At 43.1% G+C, this 19,327-nt stretch overlaps 1 protein-coding gene across 13 annotated transcripts in view; it reads right to left on the bottom strand.

The window, feature by feature from the left end:
* EYA3 (EYA transcriptional coactivator and phosphatase 3) overlaps positions 1-19,327 on the bottom strand; it is a 59,355-nt gene that overhangs the window by 24,197 nt on the left and 15,831 nt on the right. For 4 of the 13 annotated variants that reach the window (XM_037378717.1, XM_037378721.1, XM_037378723.1 and 1 more), the window contains exons 1-5: positions 11,245-11,442; positions 9,092-9,135; positions 5,287-5,366; positions 3,396-3,462; positions 2,467-2,609 (exon numbers count right to left, since the gene is read on the bottom strand). In XM_037378717.1, coding sequence (XP_037234614.1) covers positions 2,467-2,609; positions 3,396-3,462; positions 5,287-5,366; positions 9,092-9,135; positions 11,245-11,286 — 376 coding nt within the window. In that variant the 5' untranslated portion in view covers positions 11,287-11,442. Of the gene's footprint in view, positions 1-2,466; positions 2,610-3,395; positions 3,463-5,286; positions 5,367-5,761; positions 6,327-9,091; positions 9,136-11,244; positions 11,443-15,122; positions 15,207-17,401; positions 17,421-19,327 lie in introns of those variants that run through there. The other 9 variants (XM_037378718.1, XM_037378722.1, XM_037378727.1 and 6 more) reach the window with 7 other exon arrangements.

Below are 19,327 nucleotides of genomic sequence, written 5' to 3'. Positions count from 1 at the left end.
ATTAAAAAAACCCAAACACTCCCCCCAAAACACAGCCACCACCACTAACCAAGAAAACATCACACACACAAAATACTAACACAAACCCCTACATCCTCCCTCCCCCAAAAAAATTTTAGAAGTCTAAAACTCCTTTTTAAAAATCTTGGCCTAACACTTCAAGGAAGCACCGCACGTATTTAGAGGTATCTGCCTTTAAAAAAAACCAAGCACATGACACAGTAAAATACCTACGAACAAGGCAGCCTCGGTGCACCATCCACAACAAACTACCAATAAACACTAAAAAAATGAAGTAAAGGAAACCACCGGCCACTGTTCAGATATAGCAAAAACCAGTGCAAGAAGGCACTGAAAGCAAAGTGCAGGCACCCAGGGAAGAGAAGTATGTTCCAGCAACCATAACATGGGGTCAGGCACAGGTTGTAGGTAACAGACTGCTGTGACAACCACCACCACTACAGCCAGACAAAAAGCCAAGGGACAGAGCGTTCAGAAAGACAGCAGACAAACTGCCCTGGCAGCTGAAGACCTGAGTGTGGACACAGCATCAGACTTGTCTGCACTGGTCCAACCTTCCAGGGAAAACCTCTCCTGGAGGAATGAAGGGAGCTCAGCAAAAACAACAGCCCGACCTTTGCCTCACCAGGATATCTAACACAGAGCCAAGTAGGTCCTCGCCTAGAAGCCCAGGTGGTGGGGAAGTTTGGATGTTTTCAGAATTCTCTGAAACGGCAGTCGAGCCTTACTGGCAGGGGCTGAGCTAGAAACGCAGCAACAGCAAATACTAAAACAGCCCAACACTTACACCCTGCACAGCTCCCACTTCGTGGTGCTCAACTGAGCAGTCAGAACAATGTACCTCAGCATTAACACAGGGGAAATGAGATCTGGGAGATACTGTTTGCTCAAACCCTTACATCCAAGTTACTGAAAAGCTATCATTTTTTTCCTAAGGATCCCTCATCCACAAGGAAACTCCTTTTCATGAATCCCAGGTGTTACAAAAAAAAAAAAAAAAAGAAGAAAGAAAGAAAGAAATGTAAATTTGTTCTACACTTTGTGCCATATTATTTTAAACAGTACTAGTAATGTAACTTATGTGTAATAAAACGGAGCTTAGTTGTCTTATCTTTTCTACACCATCTTTCAAAAATGGCACAACAAATCAATTGTTTTGTAATTTCTATAAAAGTCCTTGCTGTGTCAGCAGCTATCAAAACCCACAAATGTTGCTGGTTTTAATCAAAGACATCTCGCTCTTCAGCTAAGGAAAAAATCATCCTTTTACACTTCAAAACAGTAATATTTTAGCAGTACAGATAAACCTGCACAAGGCTCTATCATTTAGCTACGCCGTGTGACCACAAGCCCCTGTGACAGACCCCGCGTGGTGGTCTCACACTCGCTGGCAGCACACGGGGTCTCTCCCAGGTACCTGCGTGGAAGCGTGATGCTCTCCCCTCGCATCAGAGCCAGGTGCTAAGGGACAAAACAGCCTCTGCCACCACACATTTTTGAGAGCTGGCAACATTATATGATATTTACGTATGAAACCAAGCTGGACAACATCAAAAATGAAAAGAGAAGTTAAAATGTTAAATTTTAATAATCAGTTATAAAATTTCATACATGCAGGGGGATAGTCAATCACATTTTTTGCCCCCCAGTGCCTGACGCTTTAATATGCAGCGTAAATCAAAAGACCAGGCAGCATTTTCCACCAGCTAACCCAGACAGAAGTTAGCTTTTCTTCTGTCTGCACTCCTCATCCTAAACTCCCTTCACATGTCATGGAGAGAGATGGACGTTATCTTCTAAACCAGACCAACACCCCGGAGGGGTGTCTCTCCCTCCAGGCACTACAAAGGGAGCACAGGGTGAATGTCTCCAACCCCCTCATCCAGCTTTAGCTGCTCAGCTACAACAGGACTTGGACCCTTCAAGCATCTGCAAAAACTGGCGTGGCTAACAGGGGGCTCAAGTATTTGTGCAACTTCAGCAAACTTACTTGCCTAGTAAACTTGGGAGACATTGTAGCATGAAATCTACATTTGCTGAAAGATGAAATAACAAAAAACATTTAATCCTGGGCAGCAAAAAGGAAAGGAAAAATACCTTCAGCAGACATGTACAGGGTCTTGTGTGATTTCACTGACAAAGGAAAACTGCACAAACACAGCTATACCATAATCAGAATTATGATCGCAAACTAAGAACCATCTGGCAAGCTTCACGGGGAGACATCCAAATTGATGGCCAGGAAAACAGCTTTCTAAGAAATAATGTATTATAATATAAAGTCCCATATAGAGATCAGTACTGATCTGGAATTTAAGTTGGGCACGTGCTCTCCTACAAATTCTTCCCTCCGACACACCTGGTTAAGCTTAACATTGGCTTTTTAATGACAACATAAAACAATAACAGCAGGCCCTGAGAAATCTTTGAAAAGTTACTTCTTACCGAAAGGAGGTAGTCCATAAGTTTGCGTGGTCTGGGGGTAGATGGTGTAGGGCTGAGACTGCTGTAGTGCTTGGTACTGAGTCTGACCAGGGTAAGGGCTCATTGTTTCCGATACAGGTACAGAAAGGATATGTGCATATGGCCTTGATAAAAGAAAGAACAAGAGTAAAAAAGAACCGTTTACACTATACATCTTTCAGTCTCTAAACCAGAAGACACATAAAAAAAATACTTTAGAAAGAAGAAACAACACACACTGACATGTGCCCTCAGTGTAATAAACCGTGGGTGTTTCCCAATACCTCAGGCTCTTGGTTTTATACACATTGCCTGTTTCTTGCAGTGACACCAGGGAAAACTCCTCTGTGATGCCACAGCACCAGTACTTATCCCAGAACTGGGAGGGGTACAACCAACTCCCTGTTCCAACAGGCACAAGCAATTAGTTTCACTTCCCATGCCTCACCACACCAAACCCTAAAGCTGATGCAATACAGCAGTTATGTGTCAGCACTGCTGGGACACACAGACAGACAATACAAAAGCAGTCACAGGGGATGAAGGCCTACTGTGCTGCAATGGGAAGAACTACTAAGATCCCCAGCCATGGTGAATGACAAGAAAATCCTATCTTCCCCTTATATTAATTTATGTCCAGTTTGTTTATTCCTCAAATAGTATGGGCATTATTCAACAAGACTATTGTGTTGTTCATTACTTGAAGGGGGTCATTTATCCTTCTGATCATAAAACAGCCGCTGAAGCCAAAGGGTGCCTCCTATGACTTTCAGTGTCCGCAGCAATGAGTATCTGTTGCCAGCAGATACAAAAATGTGATTTACAGCATTACAGAAATTCATATAGATGCAAAAAGATTACTTCAGAAAGAAGTAAGAATTACAGAATTCAGTTACAATTGTTTGACTTACTTTGCAGAATACATTTGTGAGGTATAATCAGTTGATGACCTTGGGATATAATCAGTGCATGTCATAACTGGAAAAAAAAGTTTGTATAATTACATGGGAGATTTCAAAACCCAGCAAATAATGACAATTAAACATCAGCATGCAAAGTACATTTTAATCACAACACAGGATTTACAAAGGTTTTTTAGTGCCTTCAATATCTGTTTCAAGGCAAATTCTCCAAAAATGCGCTGTTAAACCAGCACACAGACATGTTTTTCTTGGCAGCTCACAGCAGGTGGACAATTCAGCCAATACTCTTTCTCCCTTTTGTAACAGTGCTCTTTCTCTTTACCAGTTGGTACCACCACCTCTTGCAACTGTCACGATAAAACTTTGATTTCAGTCCTGGCCAAAACCTTGCATGGGCCAAAGGGTCTTCATCTGTACCAAGCTTAACAATTCTCTTCTGTGTCCTGGAGCAGACCCAAAAGCAGATGTTTGTTTTGCCAAGCTCTCCTCTTCCACATCCCTTTTCTACATACTCTACTCAGAGCATGGCTCAAGCAATCCATCCTTCACCAAGGAGCAGCTCCCAGCTCAACAAACTTAATCCCACGCATTGAGCGATAACAGGCTAAGCTGCAGTGCACAAGGCTCACAGTTCAAATTCAGATGGCCGCTAAAGAAATTCAGCAGTTACATCTAATGGGATGTTTACATTTTTCTGCTTGAATAAATCCATAGAAATTGCACTCTGAAAGTGGTAAGACAGAGTCACTCAGTTGTTTGTTGCAGGAGTTACCAAAAGTTTAAGCCTGCAAAATCTGCTGCCTAACTGGATAAGCCATTTACAAATTCCAGAAGGTGCATGCAGTAATATTGTGAGGGTTGTTTGGGTTTTTTTTACACCTTTACCTAATTCTCGGTATTCTCTGTATGCTGATTAAAAAATAAGAATTCTAGAAATACCATTACTACATTTCTATTCAGCTGAATACTGACATTCTTTAAAAAAAAACAAACACAAAAGGAGGATGTTTTTTGCAGGACAAATGTGAGAATATCTGACAAGCGTTGAATGAAAGCCTGTAGGTCCAAAAGTTCCCAGTTTGTTTCCTGTTGTATCTTTGTGGTACATGGGTTTCACACCATGAGTAAAGGCAAACACTGAGGCCCAGAGGGAGGTGATTCATGGAGCATTCAGAAGGTTGAGCATGTGGTTGATTGCTTATATTTCTCAGCAGCTTATGCTCAGTTTACACTAAGATGAGATTATTTAAGTATCAGAATGCAAATGTTAAGAGTTAAGGTTGCCTGTGCAAACTAACCTGCAAGGTATTTTACACAGGAATCCTACTTTTGTAATAACCTCCAGTCCTCTTTTTCCAGAAGAAAGGATACATTCCACCTCTCACTTACTACGTCATCTCTTTATGGAATCTGCCTCAGTTTCCTCTCAGTTTTTTTCATAAGGAATTTCTGCAGACATTCAATAAGAGTTTAGAGTCTAACACTAAGTGTATGGCATATTATTACAAAAGACCCAACCAGCTATGTAGAGATAATGATTTATAAAAATAACATCTCTTACAATAAGCGTTATTATTGCTCAACTCAACCCTCAAGAAAAATCATGTATAAGGCGGGTAAGACAAAGCAGTACCCAGTAGCAAGTTGGCAGGCAGTGACACAAAAATATTTGTTGGGAGATATTTGCTTACCATCAGGCATTAACACTTTGTAAACACCACAGCAAACTTTCACTTTACAACTGATAGTGAGGACAGGCTAAGGATTACAAGGAGGAGACAAAACTTGTGCGTGATGAAGCAAAGTAACAAGACCAGTGGAAGAAAAGAGGAAGGACAGTGGGAGCAGAACAACTCCAGAAGATACAGAAGATACTTACTCTCACCGGACATGGGAAGGTTTGAACCAATGCTTGAAGATTCAGGTTTCTGATCGCTGACTTCTGCGTTGCTCACATGACTGCCAGGACAAACAAAGGCCAATCATTAGCACTATGAACTCTTAAATTAACATCCTTGGACATCATAACCCCTGGGTTCAACCTTCCTAACCAAGGCAAACTGACTCTTAACAGGAACGAGCTGTGCACTCCTTGGTATTTCACACAAGAGATCCCAAGAGGGAGATCTGCAGCTCTAACCACACATCAAACTGTCCCCGTTTTGCGTGGCGAGGTTTTGGTGACTGGGCCGCTGCCGGGGCGGCCGCGGAGCGAAGCTGCCATGAGCTCCCCCGTGCCCCACGGAGCCCACGCAGCCGGCTCCCAGCCAGGCCCACCGATGGCCGAGCCCACCAGCGACGGTGGCAGCACCTCTGGGACAGCAGGGTGAGGGGGGGGCAACAAATGAACAAACCTGCACCAGCGGGAGAGAGCAGCGAGGCCGTGTGAGAGCAGCAGCCCTGCAGGCACCCAGGGCAGCGCAGGGGGGGCTCCAGGCGCCGGAGCAGGGGTTCCCCGGAGCCGTGATGAAGCCCCCGGCGAGGCAGGCTGTGCCCCCAGCCCGGGGAGCCCCCGGGGAGCAGATCCCCCCGCAGCCCGGGGGGGGACCCCCGCTGGGGCAGGGCAGGGTGTGAGGAGCAGCAGCAGGGACAGCGTGTGAGGGACTGACCGCAGCCCCATCGCCCTGTGCCGCTCGGGGAGGGAGAGGAATCCGGAGGGGAGTTATGCATAAGGTGTTTTTTAAGATTTGGGTTTATTCCTCATTGCCCTACTCTGACTTGATTGGTAACAAACTAAACTCATTGCCCCAAGTTGAGTGTGTTTTGCCCGTGACGGTAACTGCTAAGTGATCTCCCCGTCCTTATCTCCACCCAGGAGCCTTTTTGGTGGCATTTTCTCTCCTCCACCCAGCTGAGGAGGGCAGTGACAGAGCAGCTTCGGTGGGCACCTGGCCCCCCGCCAGGGCCAACCCACCGCATCCCGGCCAGCACATCCACCCCCCAGCTGCTCTCTGAGGATAAGGCAGCAGCTCGGAGCTGCGGCTTCTTCCCTGCCACCGGGGCACAGCCCCCTGATCCCGTGTCAGCTCAGGCACCCTCTGGCTCTCCATGGAAGCTTAATCTGTTCATCCAGCACAAAAACTGTAGAGTTATTTTGCTGGGACACTAACTAGGCCCAGCTCACAGAGGGGTGCAGTGAGCACCATGCTTGGTGCACACTTGAGCTACAAGCAGAACTTCCCCTCAGCAGCAATAAGCAGTTGTACTGGCTCCTTCATCTTGTGAAACTGCAGACTCAGAACAGCAGAACACCACAGATGCCTCCAAATTTCATGAAAAGCTGTGTTGCAGAACTAGAAACAATAAAAATAAAGCCAACAAGGCAAGCATAAAGGGAAAAAGCAGTTTCATGATGAAATTACCTGTACTTCCTATCCTACATAGAGACAAAGCAAACGGACGTATAACTGAAAGTGTGTGATAAATGCCAAATAATCCAAAGACCTGTGAACATTCCTTAAGCACAGAAGTGACACCCAGTTCAAGGATGCTTCAACACTGGTCTTCAGGGACAAACCCAGCAGTGAAACAGCCTCCCATGGGTATGGGAGTCTGTGACCGCAGGGCCACAATGTACCACGCACGGCAGCATTTACTGGGCTCCTGCAGGCTGTGGGGGAAGGGAAGCTGAGGAGTGTGTGATACCGAGCAGCAGCGCCCTGGTAGCTCCATCCTCCCCTGGTCTGGTCCTTTGGGCTCCCACAGGTCCCTTTTGTCCAGCTCCTTGCTCCAGGATGGGCTGGAGATAATCCCCTGGGGCAGGGGGTGCAGCTTTCCTGGGACACAGCAAGGGGCGAGCTGGCTACTGCATGCCATGGATTTGGTTGTAAGACAAACGAGTTTCCTTCCTTTTGTGAGAGGGAGTGAACCTTAAGCAAAACGCATCATCTGGCTTTTTGCCCCTGAAAACCTTTGTAACAAAAACCCTTGGATATCTTTCTCAATACTAGTAGATGAACAGACTTTCCATAACAGTGTGAATTTTTCAAGAAAATAACATTTTTCTACTTAGACTCGGGGTATTTGTGTGCTGTTTTTCTTGGCGGAAAAAACTGCTGCGATTCTGTGGCACAGATAGTCAGTCTGCAGCTGTTACATGGCATGCCATTTGCAAGCAGGTTGAGAGCTGCTCATCATGATCATTTCCTGTGGAAAATCTAATAGATAAAGTTTCTGACCATACTATACCAGCCCATGTTTCTGCTCTCAACACATGCAGCTGTGGCTCTTGGAACACATCCATCCCAGGTGCTCTTATTCTCTATAAGTTACAACTTTTCAATTCTCACAGACTGGGAGAAAAATTCTCAATTGCAGCACAACTGCCTTGTACTACCGAGAGCATCCACAGACCAGCCTGACCAGCAGAGCATGCTGCACCCACCAAAGTGTTAAGACTCTTAGGGGTGCTTCATGCTCCCAAGAGAGAAATCCCTCACCGGGTACAGCTCTTCCCTTCCCCACTCCCACTATCCAGCTACAACAAACCAGCCAGAGTATTGACATAGGCTGAAAATCATTTTGCTGAGCAGAAACAGGTCTAACAAATTATTTTAAACTATTCCATATGTCAAACTTAAAATCATATAGGGTTTATCAAAATAGAGCCAGAATATTTAAACAGAATATATAAGCAGGTTAGAAATGCAATTTTATCCCGCCATTCCCCATGCTATTTTTAAATACTAAACAAGGATGTTTACACTCAAATCTTGAGGCTACTGGCACCTGTAGGAAAGCTGTGATGGCACTGAAGCAGGGTAACACACCGAGGGAGGATCAACACCATTCACTCTGGCACCTTCAGGCCTGCCCGTGCTGCCCTCAGCTCTTCCGCAGCCAACAGAGAAAAAATCCTCCTAGGACATGGTTTATCTCACCTTATACTGGCTGGAAAGGGAGCTTGCAGTGATTAGCTCAAATTTCTAACTGTTAGACATACAACGAATTGCATACACTGTTTGCTTACTATTTCCTGTTAAAGTATTCCCTGTGATTTTTACAAAAAGTATATACCAATGTCCTCATTCAGGGCTTCAATATACCACATCCACTCCGGCACAAATGGCACACAGTGTTTCCTCCTCACTCATATTGGGATGTCTGAGGCTCCAAAAAGAAATCTTTCTTGGCAGTATTCGCTACTGCTCACAGGAACAGAATACATCCTAATACAGCTTTTTGCACTAGATAATAATAGTCATTAATTCCTAAATATAAGATACATCAGAAAGCATCTACTGAGGCTAAAAATAGTACAACACAACAGCTTCAAACAGAAGAGACTATCAGTTTTAGAATGTTTAAATTCTCAAAAGCGTTATCCGCATTGTTTTGCTGAGAATCATAGCACATATATTACTAAAATATTCTGAGTCTCACCAGAATAAATGCATGGTATATGCAGTACATGACAATCTCATCAGATTCTGTGAAAAACAGGACGCTTGGTGATACAATTAAGACTCTTTGTGGTCACTTTTATAAAAGCTTAACACCAAAGGGCCAGTTAATTTTTTTTATTGGGAACTTAATCTCAAAATTATATCAAATACAAAAATGACTTCTATTTGCCCTTTCTCTGTGAAAAACAAAACAATACGCAAGCTTCTAAAATAGAAGCTTATCATGATAAAAAATATTAGTAAATGTTCCACACTAAAATAAAAATTGAAATTACGTACCTCAAGCTTTGTTCTCTGGATTCCTGCATCTTGGCTTTTTTTACCTGCAAAGACAAAAACGTTCAGATGCATCACTGACAAGAGCTGTCCTTGACGGAATCTGTGCACACAGACCTTTGTTAGCAGATCACCACTGGTTATGATAGTTTGCATTTGTGTCTAAACACAGAAAGCCTTGCGCTGAACTCCAGAGCTAGCCAGTGTAACCACCGGTTCTTCATCTCAAAAGAAGCTTTTTCCTAATTAGAAAACAAGTGCTAATGCTGAACCTGTTAGCAAAATTGCCATGATATTTAAGTAAGTAACAGACGATGGGATATACAGCTAATCGTCTGATAAGGACATTTTTATGGAAATCGAATAAAACAGACATAAATTTTATGTAAATCTTATTCTGCATAAATTCAGCACGACTGTCATGAACTTGGGTTCCTTGTTTTTCCCTCCCTGTATTTAAATATCATACAGAGATAGGAATTTGCGTATTTTTTCTGTAATAAATGAGGAGTTCTGATTTTAATTTCTGAGTAAAACCAATACAGCATTTATTCTGGTTTTTGTAGGTGGCCAGCTGGATCCAGTTCATATACAGGGTATTATAAAACAGAAAGCACTGGCTTCAACACAAATTCAGTCTTGCGCATGCAGGCTACAAATACTACTTTGAAATCCCCAGGAGTACGACAGGGTTAGTTTCTGTAGCCCGAGACACTCCTGCAATATACAGACTTTTCTTTCCCCCATCTTCTCCCTCTAGCAGAAAGTTTTACAGCCTTCCATGCTTCTGGAGCATGTTTAGATGCCAAACTTGCCGCTTCAGTACCCAGCAGCACATCTTCTGTGCATGGGGTCTGGGAAGGGAGATGCTGGGTATCAGGCTGCAGGGATTACAGCCCCCGACTTGGGTACAGTAGTCAGACTGCTGTATGGAAAGCTGCTAGCACAAATGCCTCACCACATTATTCAAGTCTGTCTCTCTCAGGCAAGTATAAATAAAACGCCAGGAAGATACAGTTTGGGCATGAGAGGTCAAAATGTGCTCAAAACTTTTTAAAAAATAAATTAATAAAATGCAAGTAAATTCCTGTTCGGTAGAGGGAGATGGGAGGCAGAGGTACAATAACGGATAAAGGCTCAAGGCAGCAGCGAGAGGAAAGGAGTAAGCAAACAGTAAGAATGGAAAGGAGAAAGCCAAAAAGACAATCTTTCCACAATGAGGTTACCAATATTTTATTTATAGCTCAGTCTGCTTCCATCTCGTCTTCTCAGCAGCAATTCCCCCTGGCATTTCACAGCAGAACACCACAAACTTCATCAGCGCTCATCACACACACACAAAAGGCAAAGGCAATGACAAAAGACTATGGCAGCCCGGCGGCTTAGATATCATACAGCCTCAAATCTTCTGGCATTCATCACTTCAACCTGAGCAAAGAGCTCGTAACATGGGCATTGACATCAACTACTGATGTAGTTCTCCACTCCCACAGCTCCACAGACCTCTTCAGGACCTTCTCCTGCCTGGCCAGGAATACGTGCTGCTTCTGCTCCCCACTGACAAGAGGTTCAGGGCCAAAAGTCTTCCCCACCTGAAGACCATGTTAACTACAACACCAAGGGAAAGCAGACTAGTGTTCCCTCAGCTCTCTTGGGCACCAAGTTATCAGAGCATGGCTGCTGCCCATCCATACTGCCCTCAACCCCTGCTGGCATCCTGCCCTGCAGCAGGTGCTCCAGCCCCTGCCTGAGACCCTGCCACCCCTCCTGAGCAAGGACCTCAAGCCACCAACACTGCACCAGTTTGGCTCAGGATGTCAAACTGCCCACAGGGTTCTTAATGAAAGGAGATAGGAAAAAATGAATTGCATCAAAAGAAGTAGCAGCAAACTGCTTCAGACCAAAATTACGTTGAGGATAAAAATAAAAATCAACTTAAGAGTTGGGAGCTTGAATTTTAGATTTCATAGGAGGAATGCTGCTGTTTCCAGTCAGGTACTCAATAAAATCTGGCTTCTTAAATTCAGTAGTGGTTGGGTGTTTTTTTTAATATAGGTGGACAGAGAAATCAGCTCACTTACCCAAAACAACAACAACAACAAAAATCCAAACCAAAAAGCACTGAGGTTTTGCAAGAACACATCAGCTTTACTGACATTTTCATCACAACCAGAATGCAAAAGCCGTTCCTGAAACATCTCTCGATAGTCAGGGCTTGAACTCAAAACACCGCTTTGCTGCTCTGCCAACGTTGGTCCCAACTGGCACTTCTATCTTGATGAGTACCCACACCGCCAGCCATCATGCCCGGCCTTCCTCCGATGGGGTATCTTCCCCCTCTGCCAGAAACGTGCCTTTGGTGTTGTACAGAGAACAATCTTTTAAATGAGTTTTCCTTTAAGTCAACAGTTCATTTAAAAAACAAAAATCAGTAAAAATCTGGACAGGTTTTCATACTCTCTTTAAATGGCTCTGGAACATGGGATACCCAGTGCGAGCATGCAGCATAAGTCAAGCAAAACAGCAATTATGAATTTCAATCTATCATGTGCCTCAACTGGCTAGCCTTGGCTAGCGCCCATCTCTGCAGGTTTTTAAAAGAAATTCTCCCTAACATCTTAATGCTACGCAGTAACATTTACAAAATCTTGAAACTTTTATGGCAATTTATGATACAAACTTAAGTGGGAGGGAACAGTGTTAAACATCGTCTTCCGTGGGCTTGGAAAGCATTTTCTCTCCTGCCACATGTCACCAAACCTATTTATTGGACGAACAGCACCTAGTAACAGTAACTTCAGGATGACATCCAGGGCACAAGGAGAAAGTGCTGCCACAAGGCGCCATGCTCCCAGCGGAGGCCTGCACGATCGCACGCCAACCCCAAACCGTACACGGGGCGCCTGGTCACCCTCTCCTGCATGACCCTTCGAAAAGGCTGCTGAAACCTCTTCAAACGCCTCCTTTCAACACACACTCCCCTCTGAGCACCTCTGGAGAGATGCTGAGGGTTTTTTTGTCCCCTCTCAAGTGACAGGATCACAGGAGAAGTGAATTCACTCCTTAAAAATAAAAAAAAAAAGAGAAAAAGGAAAAGAAATTAAAACCAGGAAAAAGATGCTGTCTACCTCAGTGATTCAAGTTTCAGCTTCAGCAACTTCAGACTTGATCTCACTAAGCTGTTCTATTGCACTACAGTGAACATGTCACATAAGCTACATCTTTGCTCCTACCTCCATCTTTTTATTTCACTATTAGTTTTGGGCTTATGTTGATTTAAATTAAAAAAAAAAATTAAAAACAACAATAAAAAAGTCAAGTGACACATTAATCGATCCCAGCTCACAAATCACAAATTTCTGTAACTGAAAATCCAGATTATTCTTTGCGCTGGGAAACTCTGTTTCTGCCCCAGATCTACCAGGACTGGAGTTGAGTTCAGAATCACAGCAGAAACAGTATTCTTCCTGACGTCAAGATAACAGCTGCTCTACGATGGAATCCAACTCTTAGACTGATGTTCACAGAGTAATTTCCAAGCCCGAGCAGGACCAGGGACACTCCCACACTCACAGCCAGCCAACAAGCGAGGCGACGACTTGCTGGAACAAATGCTGCCAAAGCCATTTAAGACTGCAGCAGCTGTTGTGAACGGAGGACCGCACTCAAGTCAGGAAAGCAGAATTTTATTGCAAATCCTTTGCCAATTTCAATTAAGAAAAATCTTCAGCCCAAACACATGACCATCGTTTTTTCTCTACACTTTTGGCAGCGTTGGGCATTTCTGAAGCCCTTTTCAACACCCTGCTACTGACTCTGGCTTGCCATTGCTGCTGTCATTCCAAACACAGCAACCCAGTGGATATCTGCAATGAGCAAACACAAGTTCACCATCCCTTCATTTTCCAGTATGAAGGATTAAATAAAATATCATAAAAATCAACTACATGCATCCACAATGCATTCAACAAGTGAGAGATTACAGGATGACTTCTAAAAGCTAATCCTGATTCACAGCTTATTATGAATGAGTAACTTCTTGGTCATGGGAAGGGCAGGAGGTCACTTTCGATCATTTTCCCCAAAACTTCCCTTTGCTCTCTTATTTCCCATGTCTGTTTCTGTTTTCTAGCACTGCGGTGGGCACAGAAACTTTTCCATTCCAATTCAGACTTGAGAAGGGAAGAAACATTCCAAGAACAGGGACAGAAGACATGCCTGTTAAACATGCCAGGCAGCATGTGAAGTGGGGAAGTGAGAAGTCTAACATTCATTTAGAGAAGACACACTGTGTACATTTGCACCAATTCACCAATTATTACATCAGTCCACATCAACGCAAGAAAATGACACAACTTCTTTTTTTTTTTAGGTTAAATACATTGAACTCAAAGCCTGATGACTTCTCCACAGGGTCCTTTCTGGATTCAGTTATCAATAGTTTGCCATAAACATTATAAACATTACTTTTTTGAGGCAACATACTAAACTTGTTCCCATGACTAAGAAAAGCAAAATGATTTGGGAAAGAAACCAAGTTTGTATACTATCAGCACTGGGCTACTAGGCTGACAGGATTTTGAAAAGCTGACTTCAGTTTTCTTTTCTTTTTTTTTTTTAATTAGGAAAATTCACTTATTTCAGGAATGGTCTCACCACAAAACCCCAAAAACGTTCTTTTCATTTCCTGCAACAATGTGCTACTATACTCAGAACACCGCCTCATTTACTAGCTGGGATCAATAGTCTCACATTCTGTCTTAGAATGACTGACTGGCGTAAGATACTTAAAAGAAATTACCGAGAAAATCTTCAGTTGAAAATTACAGCAGAATCTGCTTACAGAGGATGCTTTCATGTACTAAAAATTAGCTGTACCCTGTCTCTCATGCCCCAAAGAATAAAATTTTATAAGGAAGTTTCCATTACTTAGGGATGTAATCACAGGTATTTCCTTTGTTAACGCATGCATTTAATCCATTTTTAAGTCCTACAAATATCTGGAGTTTATATGTTTTTGCTGATTAGTTTCGTATTTTGTGCGTATTGACTCAGGCACATAATCTGCATGTTGTGCCAAGCAATATTTTGAACAATTGTGAATTTACATTTCCATTTCATTCAACTTTGTTCCCAAATCACAAAACTGCATAATTGACATTACCGGGTATTTTCTAACTAGGTAACTAAGGAACATAAAAGTCTCACATTAAAACCCATCAGAATCTTTTCAACGAGAACACCATACTGCCCTCCCATACTACTCTATTTTTGTGTGCTTTTGAAAAGGTCTTCAAAATTAAATTAAGCTTCTTTCACAAGGTAACTTGGCAATTTCTTGTTGAGTTTGCATCAGGTTTAATTTGAGAATGTAACATCAATACAAATTTTTTTGCTTAATTCCTATGCTATTATGTTTCAGATATACAAATGTAACTTCCTATCATACTGTACTCATAATCGCTCTACCCAAAACTTCTGTGATGGGGTATTACTTGTTACTGATAATACAGACAGAATTGCAAATATGTAAGATGTCTGGACAGCAATTTTTAACTTAAGACATGATTCCCTACTTGAACACATTGTTAAATTAAGAATTTTTAAAAATGCTTTGCACTGGTAGAGATGATGGATCACAGGACGTTTTCAAGATCTCAAGCACAAGAAGAATTAAAGACTATACACATTGTAATAACCAGCATGCTGATCGGTTAGTAAAATAGCAAATTTTAATTTCTCTAGAACAGGCTTGAAATAGTCTGGTTTTCTGTGCATAACAAGTAGTTATTTTACATAGAAACATTATAGAGTTTAAGCATACATAACTATTCCTTTTATTACTATTGCCTCTATGATTATAATAAATTAAATTTACAACATATTTTACTAACACCAAAATGATTTTTCACCTCTAGATAAATATACTAAGTATAAGCCTTATTTTCCATTATTAATTAAAATAACTGTATACTGAATTTGTGAGATCACCAATTTGTTTTCTATGTTCAGTTTTAGTCTTTTTAAATGTACTTACAGGTTGTTCAGGTAAGTCTTGTGCCTCTTCCATGGGTGCTTAAATGATTCAAATCGTGTGTTCCTCGGCAGTCCTCAAAGCCTGTCAAAAAAAGGTGTTCATAGCTTTATGTACTTTTTGGGGGGCTTATCATTTAGGCTATCAGAGAACATTAATTGTCATATATTCCACCCACAAGCTTTCTAAACTCATGTTGCCATCTCCCAAGTAAAAGATGAAATTCATATATGGAGAGATTTCATAAACAAGGGATTTAGCTTTAATCTTCAAGATACAGATTTTTTACACACGTGGCACATTTCTACATCATTTACTTGTACCATACTGACTACAGAAGCTAATGTATCAATCAGACACGTGCACCATGATTTTAAAGACACTTTAAATGATCAGGTCTGGTCTACTAGGTCAGTAAACAGCGTGATTCAATCTAACCTGTTTTCATTTAGAACATTTATATAACAAACAAAAAAAAAAAATCAGGACAAGACTGTACACCTAAATGTATTCACATGCAGTACTGTTTATTGCCAAATCCACAAAGCAAGTTTATTATTTCAATTGTACCTTTCAAAGAGAGACGTTTGATGAAATTTTTAAAATAACTTTTATTTTGGAAGCTAAGTAACCCAGCAGCATTTAGCAGACAGATCTTGTATATTACACCAAGAGCTGCTATCCCCCACGATTTTAAAACCATGAAAAGGAAATTTTTCAATTACTTTCACAACCTGATTAATTTTTGCAGTTTAGTGCACAAAAGATAAAGGCACATGTCCTCCACGGCTTCCCCCTCTGCCCGACCAACATTCACAAACAGTGTGACCTACACAATTTGATTGCTCTTCTTTCACCCTCTCATTTCAGAGCCAGTTTATTAAAACAAACCCTAACCTCTTCAGACAAGCTCTATCTCAACTGCACCAAAATCAAGTAGATGCCTCCTCTCCATCCCAGCAGAGCTGCCTCTTCCATACACACGTGTGCATTATTGCACACAAAGCAGAACCTAAGCAGATTACAGAAATTAGAAGAAATACTGAAAAACACTTAGTGGTTTGGAAGCAATTAAATACAGTGAATTTGTGTGCTGAGGTAGAACCTATTCCTGCCTCCACAGCCGTGACAGTTTTTCTGTAAATCTCAGTGGAAATGCAGGTGGTCATTCACTCGCCTCTCCTTTCTCTGTGTCCTTCTGTTTTCCCCATCCTGTCTGGAGCATTCAGGCACCCTCACATTATGAAATTGTCCCCATGCAAATGGACTAAACAAGTTAACAGAAACAACTTTCCTGCATCCTGAAAACAATTGCTATTCCCCGCTCCTGGCCCCTGCCAGACCTACTTAGACTCCTCGCATGTGCAGCCAGCCTGCAGTGGAGCACCACGTGCCAGGTACAGGCATGCTCTGTAGCCTGGAATAATTTCATATTAACCATGAAAACACGAAGGATTTCTTCTCCCTTATTTGAGGACAGATAAAGGTCTTACATGCCAGGGTGTATCATATACTCCAGGGTAAAATTTCATTGAGGGTCTGAGCATTTTCCAAGGCTGCCTCCCCTAATCAAAGCTACTTACCTTCATTGCCTTAACAGTGTATCAACTGAATTTACAGTAAGTCTCTTCAATAACTCAGGTTCCTTTGAAATGACCCTATTCAAACCACACAAGAAAGTATACAATATCAAGTACTACTGTCACCATTCCAGTTTTTCCTCCACCACCTTTACTTCAAATATAAAAGCTTATTTCCTTTTTACTTTTTTGTAGGAATAACAGAGAAAAATCAAGACTTAAGAGAAACTGTGGCATTCAAAAACTATGAATAGGAGCACAGAATACAATGGCCACCAGCAAGAATATTTGAAACTGATACCAATGGGTCCTGTCTTGTCCCTTGTCCTTCATGTTTGCTACTTGACACTATTTCATTGTGCAATTTCTTTGAAAAATTCCAAACTAAACTCTTCAGTATGGAAAAAGACTTCACATCACACTTCGATCCATACAGCAGTAATTTCCCATCCCATGCTTCGTTTAAAAGCTGTAAGCTGATCTTTAATGTTGTTTTTAAGAAGGATCTAAACAATTAGAAAGACAAAAGAGATTCCCAGGGTCCTGTCATTACACTTGGGAACAAAACTCTCTTCCCAAATGAGCAGGGCATCTTGTAGCATCTGGAAACAAATGATTGAACCAAAGCAGCTGAGCAGATGGCAAGTGAAAGCTTGACCTCTGGTGACTTCATGCTTTCCTCTGGAGAATACTCTGTACCTCCAGAAATAGCAGCTTGGGCAGAAGACATCTCACAAAGACCTAGTGCTTGTAGCTGGTGTTATGCAGAAGTGGGCAGAACAAGAAGCAGCCTGCATTTTGGGGTGAAAGCGATGTACCTAACCGGTATGCCTGAGTAGCTAGGAGTGATGGGGTCTCTGCAGCAAATGCCTCCTACACCACAGTTTAAGCTGCTGCTGAAGGAAGAGCTCCTGCTCCTCCTTATCTCCAGCAACACATTCTTGCTGGCCTGACACCCCTTCCTTTGTGGCCACCAAAGCACTTGTGTGGCTGAACAGCAGTCTGGATCTGGGATCTGACCTCCTTCTAAGGAAAAAGAAAGAAAGAAAAAAACCCAAACACCAAACCAGAGGCACCCAAGCACAACCTTTCTGCTCCACTGCTTTAAGTGGCATCAGCTCTGGTCTCACACAGCCCCAGCCAGCAGGATGGGGAAACAGGCAGAGCACGCAAGTGGGGCAGCAGGATGCCCCTTTTCACTGACAGCCACAGGAAACGAAACCACAATTTTACCATCTTACTCATGCTTCACTTGGGCAAAACAGAGGACGTAAGTCACAGTGATGTACAGATGGCTCCACAGCCTTTCAACCGGTATCACCCACCCACCACCAGTTCTCCGGTAGAGCCGCCACATGACTTCTTGTGGCCGGGCATGGGGAGCGCGGCCGGAGGCCAGAGCCCCCACCTTCGTTACCTCCGGGCATGGTGCCGGGCAGGGCAGCTGCTGCCTGCCTCCCTCCCTCCCTCCCTCCGGGAGAGGCTGAGCAAAGCTGCTGACAGCTTCAGCGCCAGCCCGGGCAGCACCTGCGCCGGCTGCACGTGTTTCCCTCACAGCACCCTCCGATATGGCTAATCCATCACCCCCGCGCTGGCCATCAGCTGGCTGCAGCCTTCGGGCAGGCGTACGCCCTCCGCCAGCCCCAGCACCCCTGGGTGCTGCAGGCTGCCCACCGCTCAGCTCTCCAAAAACCAGACCCCGCGCCTGGCGCCTGTGCAGCTCAGCTACTCACAGCGGCTTACTTAGCCAGCAGCTCACCACAAACAAAGCTGATGTGTAAAAACTGGAGATAAACAACACTGATTCTTTTTAATGGCTTCTCAGATCTCAAAATTAGATTTTTAACTTGTGGAAGACTCAGGGCGACTGTGCCTCAGATAAGCTTATCACACAGCTTCTATTGCAGAGCATTTTAAAACCTTAAGCAATCACAACAGAAGAGATATCAAAACAGATCTTCAGTTCCACAGAGTTCAAACTGGTGCAGTCACACCCTTGGCAGGGGGTGCCAATGCAACCCTCAGGCAGGAGAAGAGCCACTGCCGTCGGTCGGTCCTGCTGCCGGTCCCAGTCCCAGAAACGCCACTGCTTCCTGAAGGGGACTGACACCAGCCTCCAAAGGCAAGAAATTGCTGATTAACAGCTTTGCAAGCAGCTGGAGGAGTTTGGTCACTTTCCCCATCTATATAGCCATTTATATTTCTCTGTGTGGGAGGGATGTCTGAGAAGTAGATTCTGATGGTGGGAATACTTCTGTGGGCCACCAGGCCCATGAATGAGAAAACCAGCACAAAACGTGACTGAGAGTGCAACAAGCCATCAAACGAGCTGCAGCAATGAAAAAAACATTCAGCAAAAATGAGTCAGGTGCACACTTCTGAAAACAGCAAAACACCATACCTTTTCCCCTTTATGGGGTGGTTTTCATTATTTACCCTGATAAAAATTGTTTTGTAATATGTGAATGAAACAACATTTTCAATTTAATCGACTCATTTTGAAGAGCCATCTTGGTTTAATTCCAATTTGCACACAAATCTACCAACAGTGTGGAATTACCAAGGACGGGTATTTGCACGTTGTTTTACTTTGCCTGCTCGATGTATGAAGGCATGTTATCTAAA

Source organism: Falco rusticolus, chromosome 3 (assembly GCF_015220075.1).
Source record: "Falco rusticolus isolate bFalRus1 chromosome 3, bFalRus1.pri, whole genome shotgun sequence".
Classification (NCBI taxonomy): domain Eukaryota; kingdom Metazoa; phylum Chordata; class Aves; order Falconiformes; family Falconidae; genus Falco; species Falco rusticolus.
Note: the sequence above shows the minus strand (reverse complement) of the source record. Positions and strands in the feature narration are given on the sequence as shown.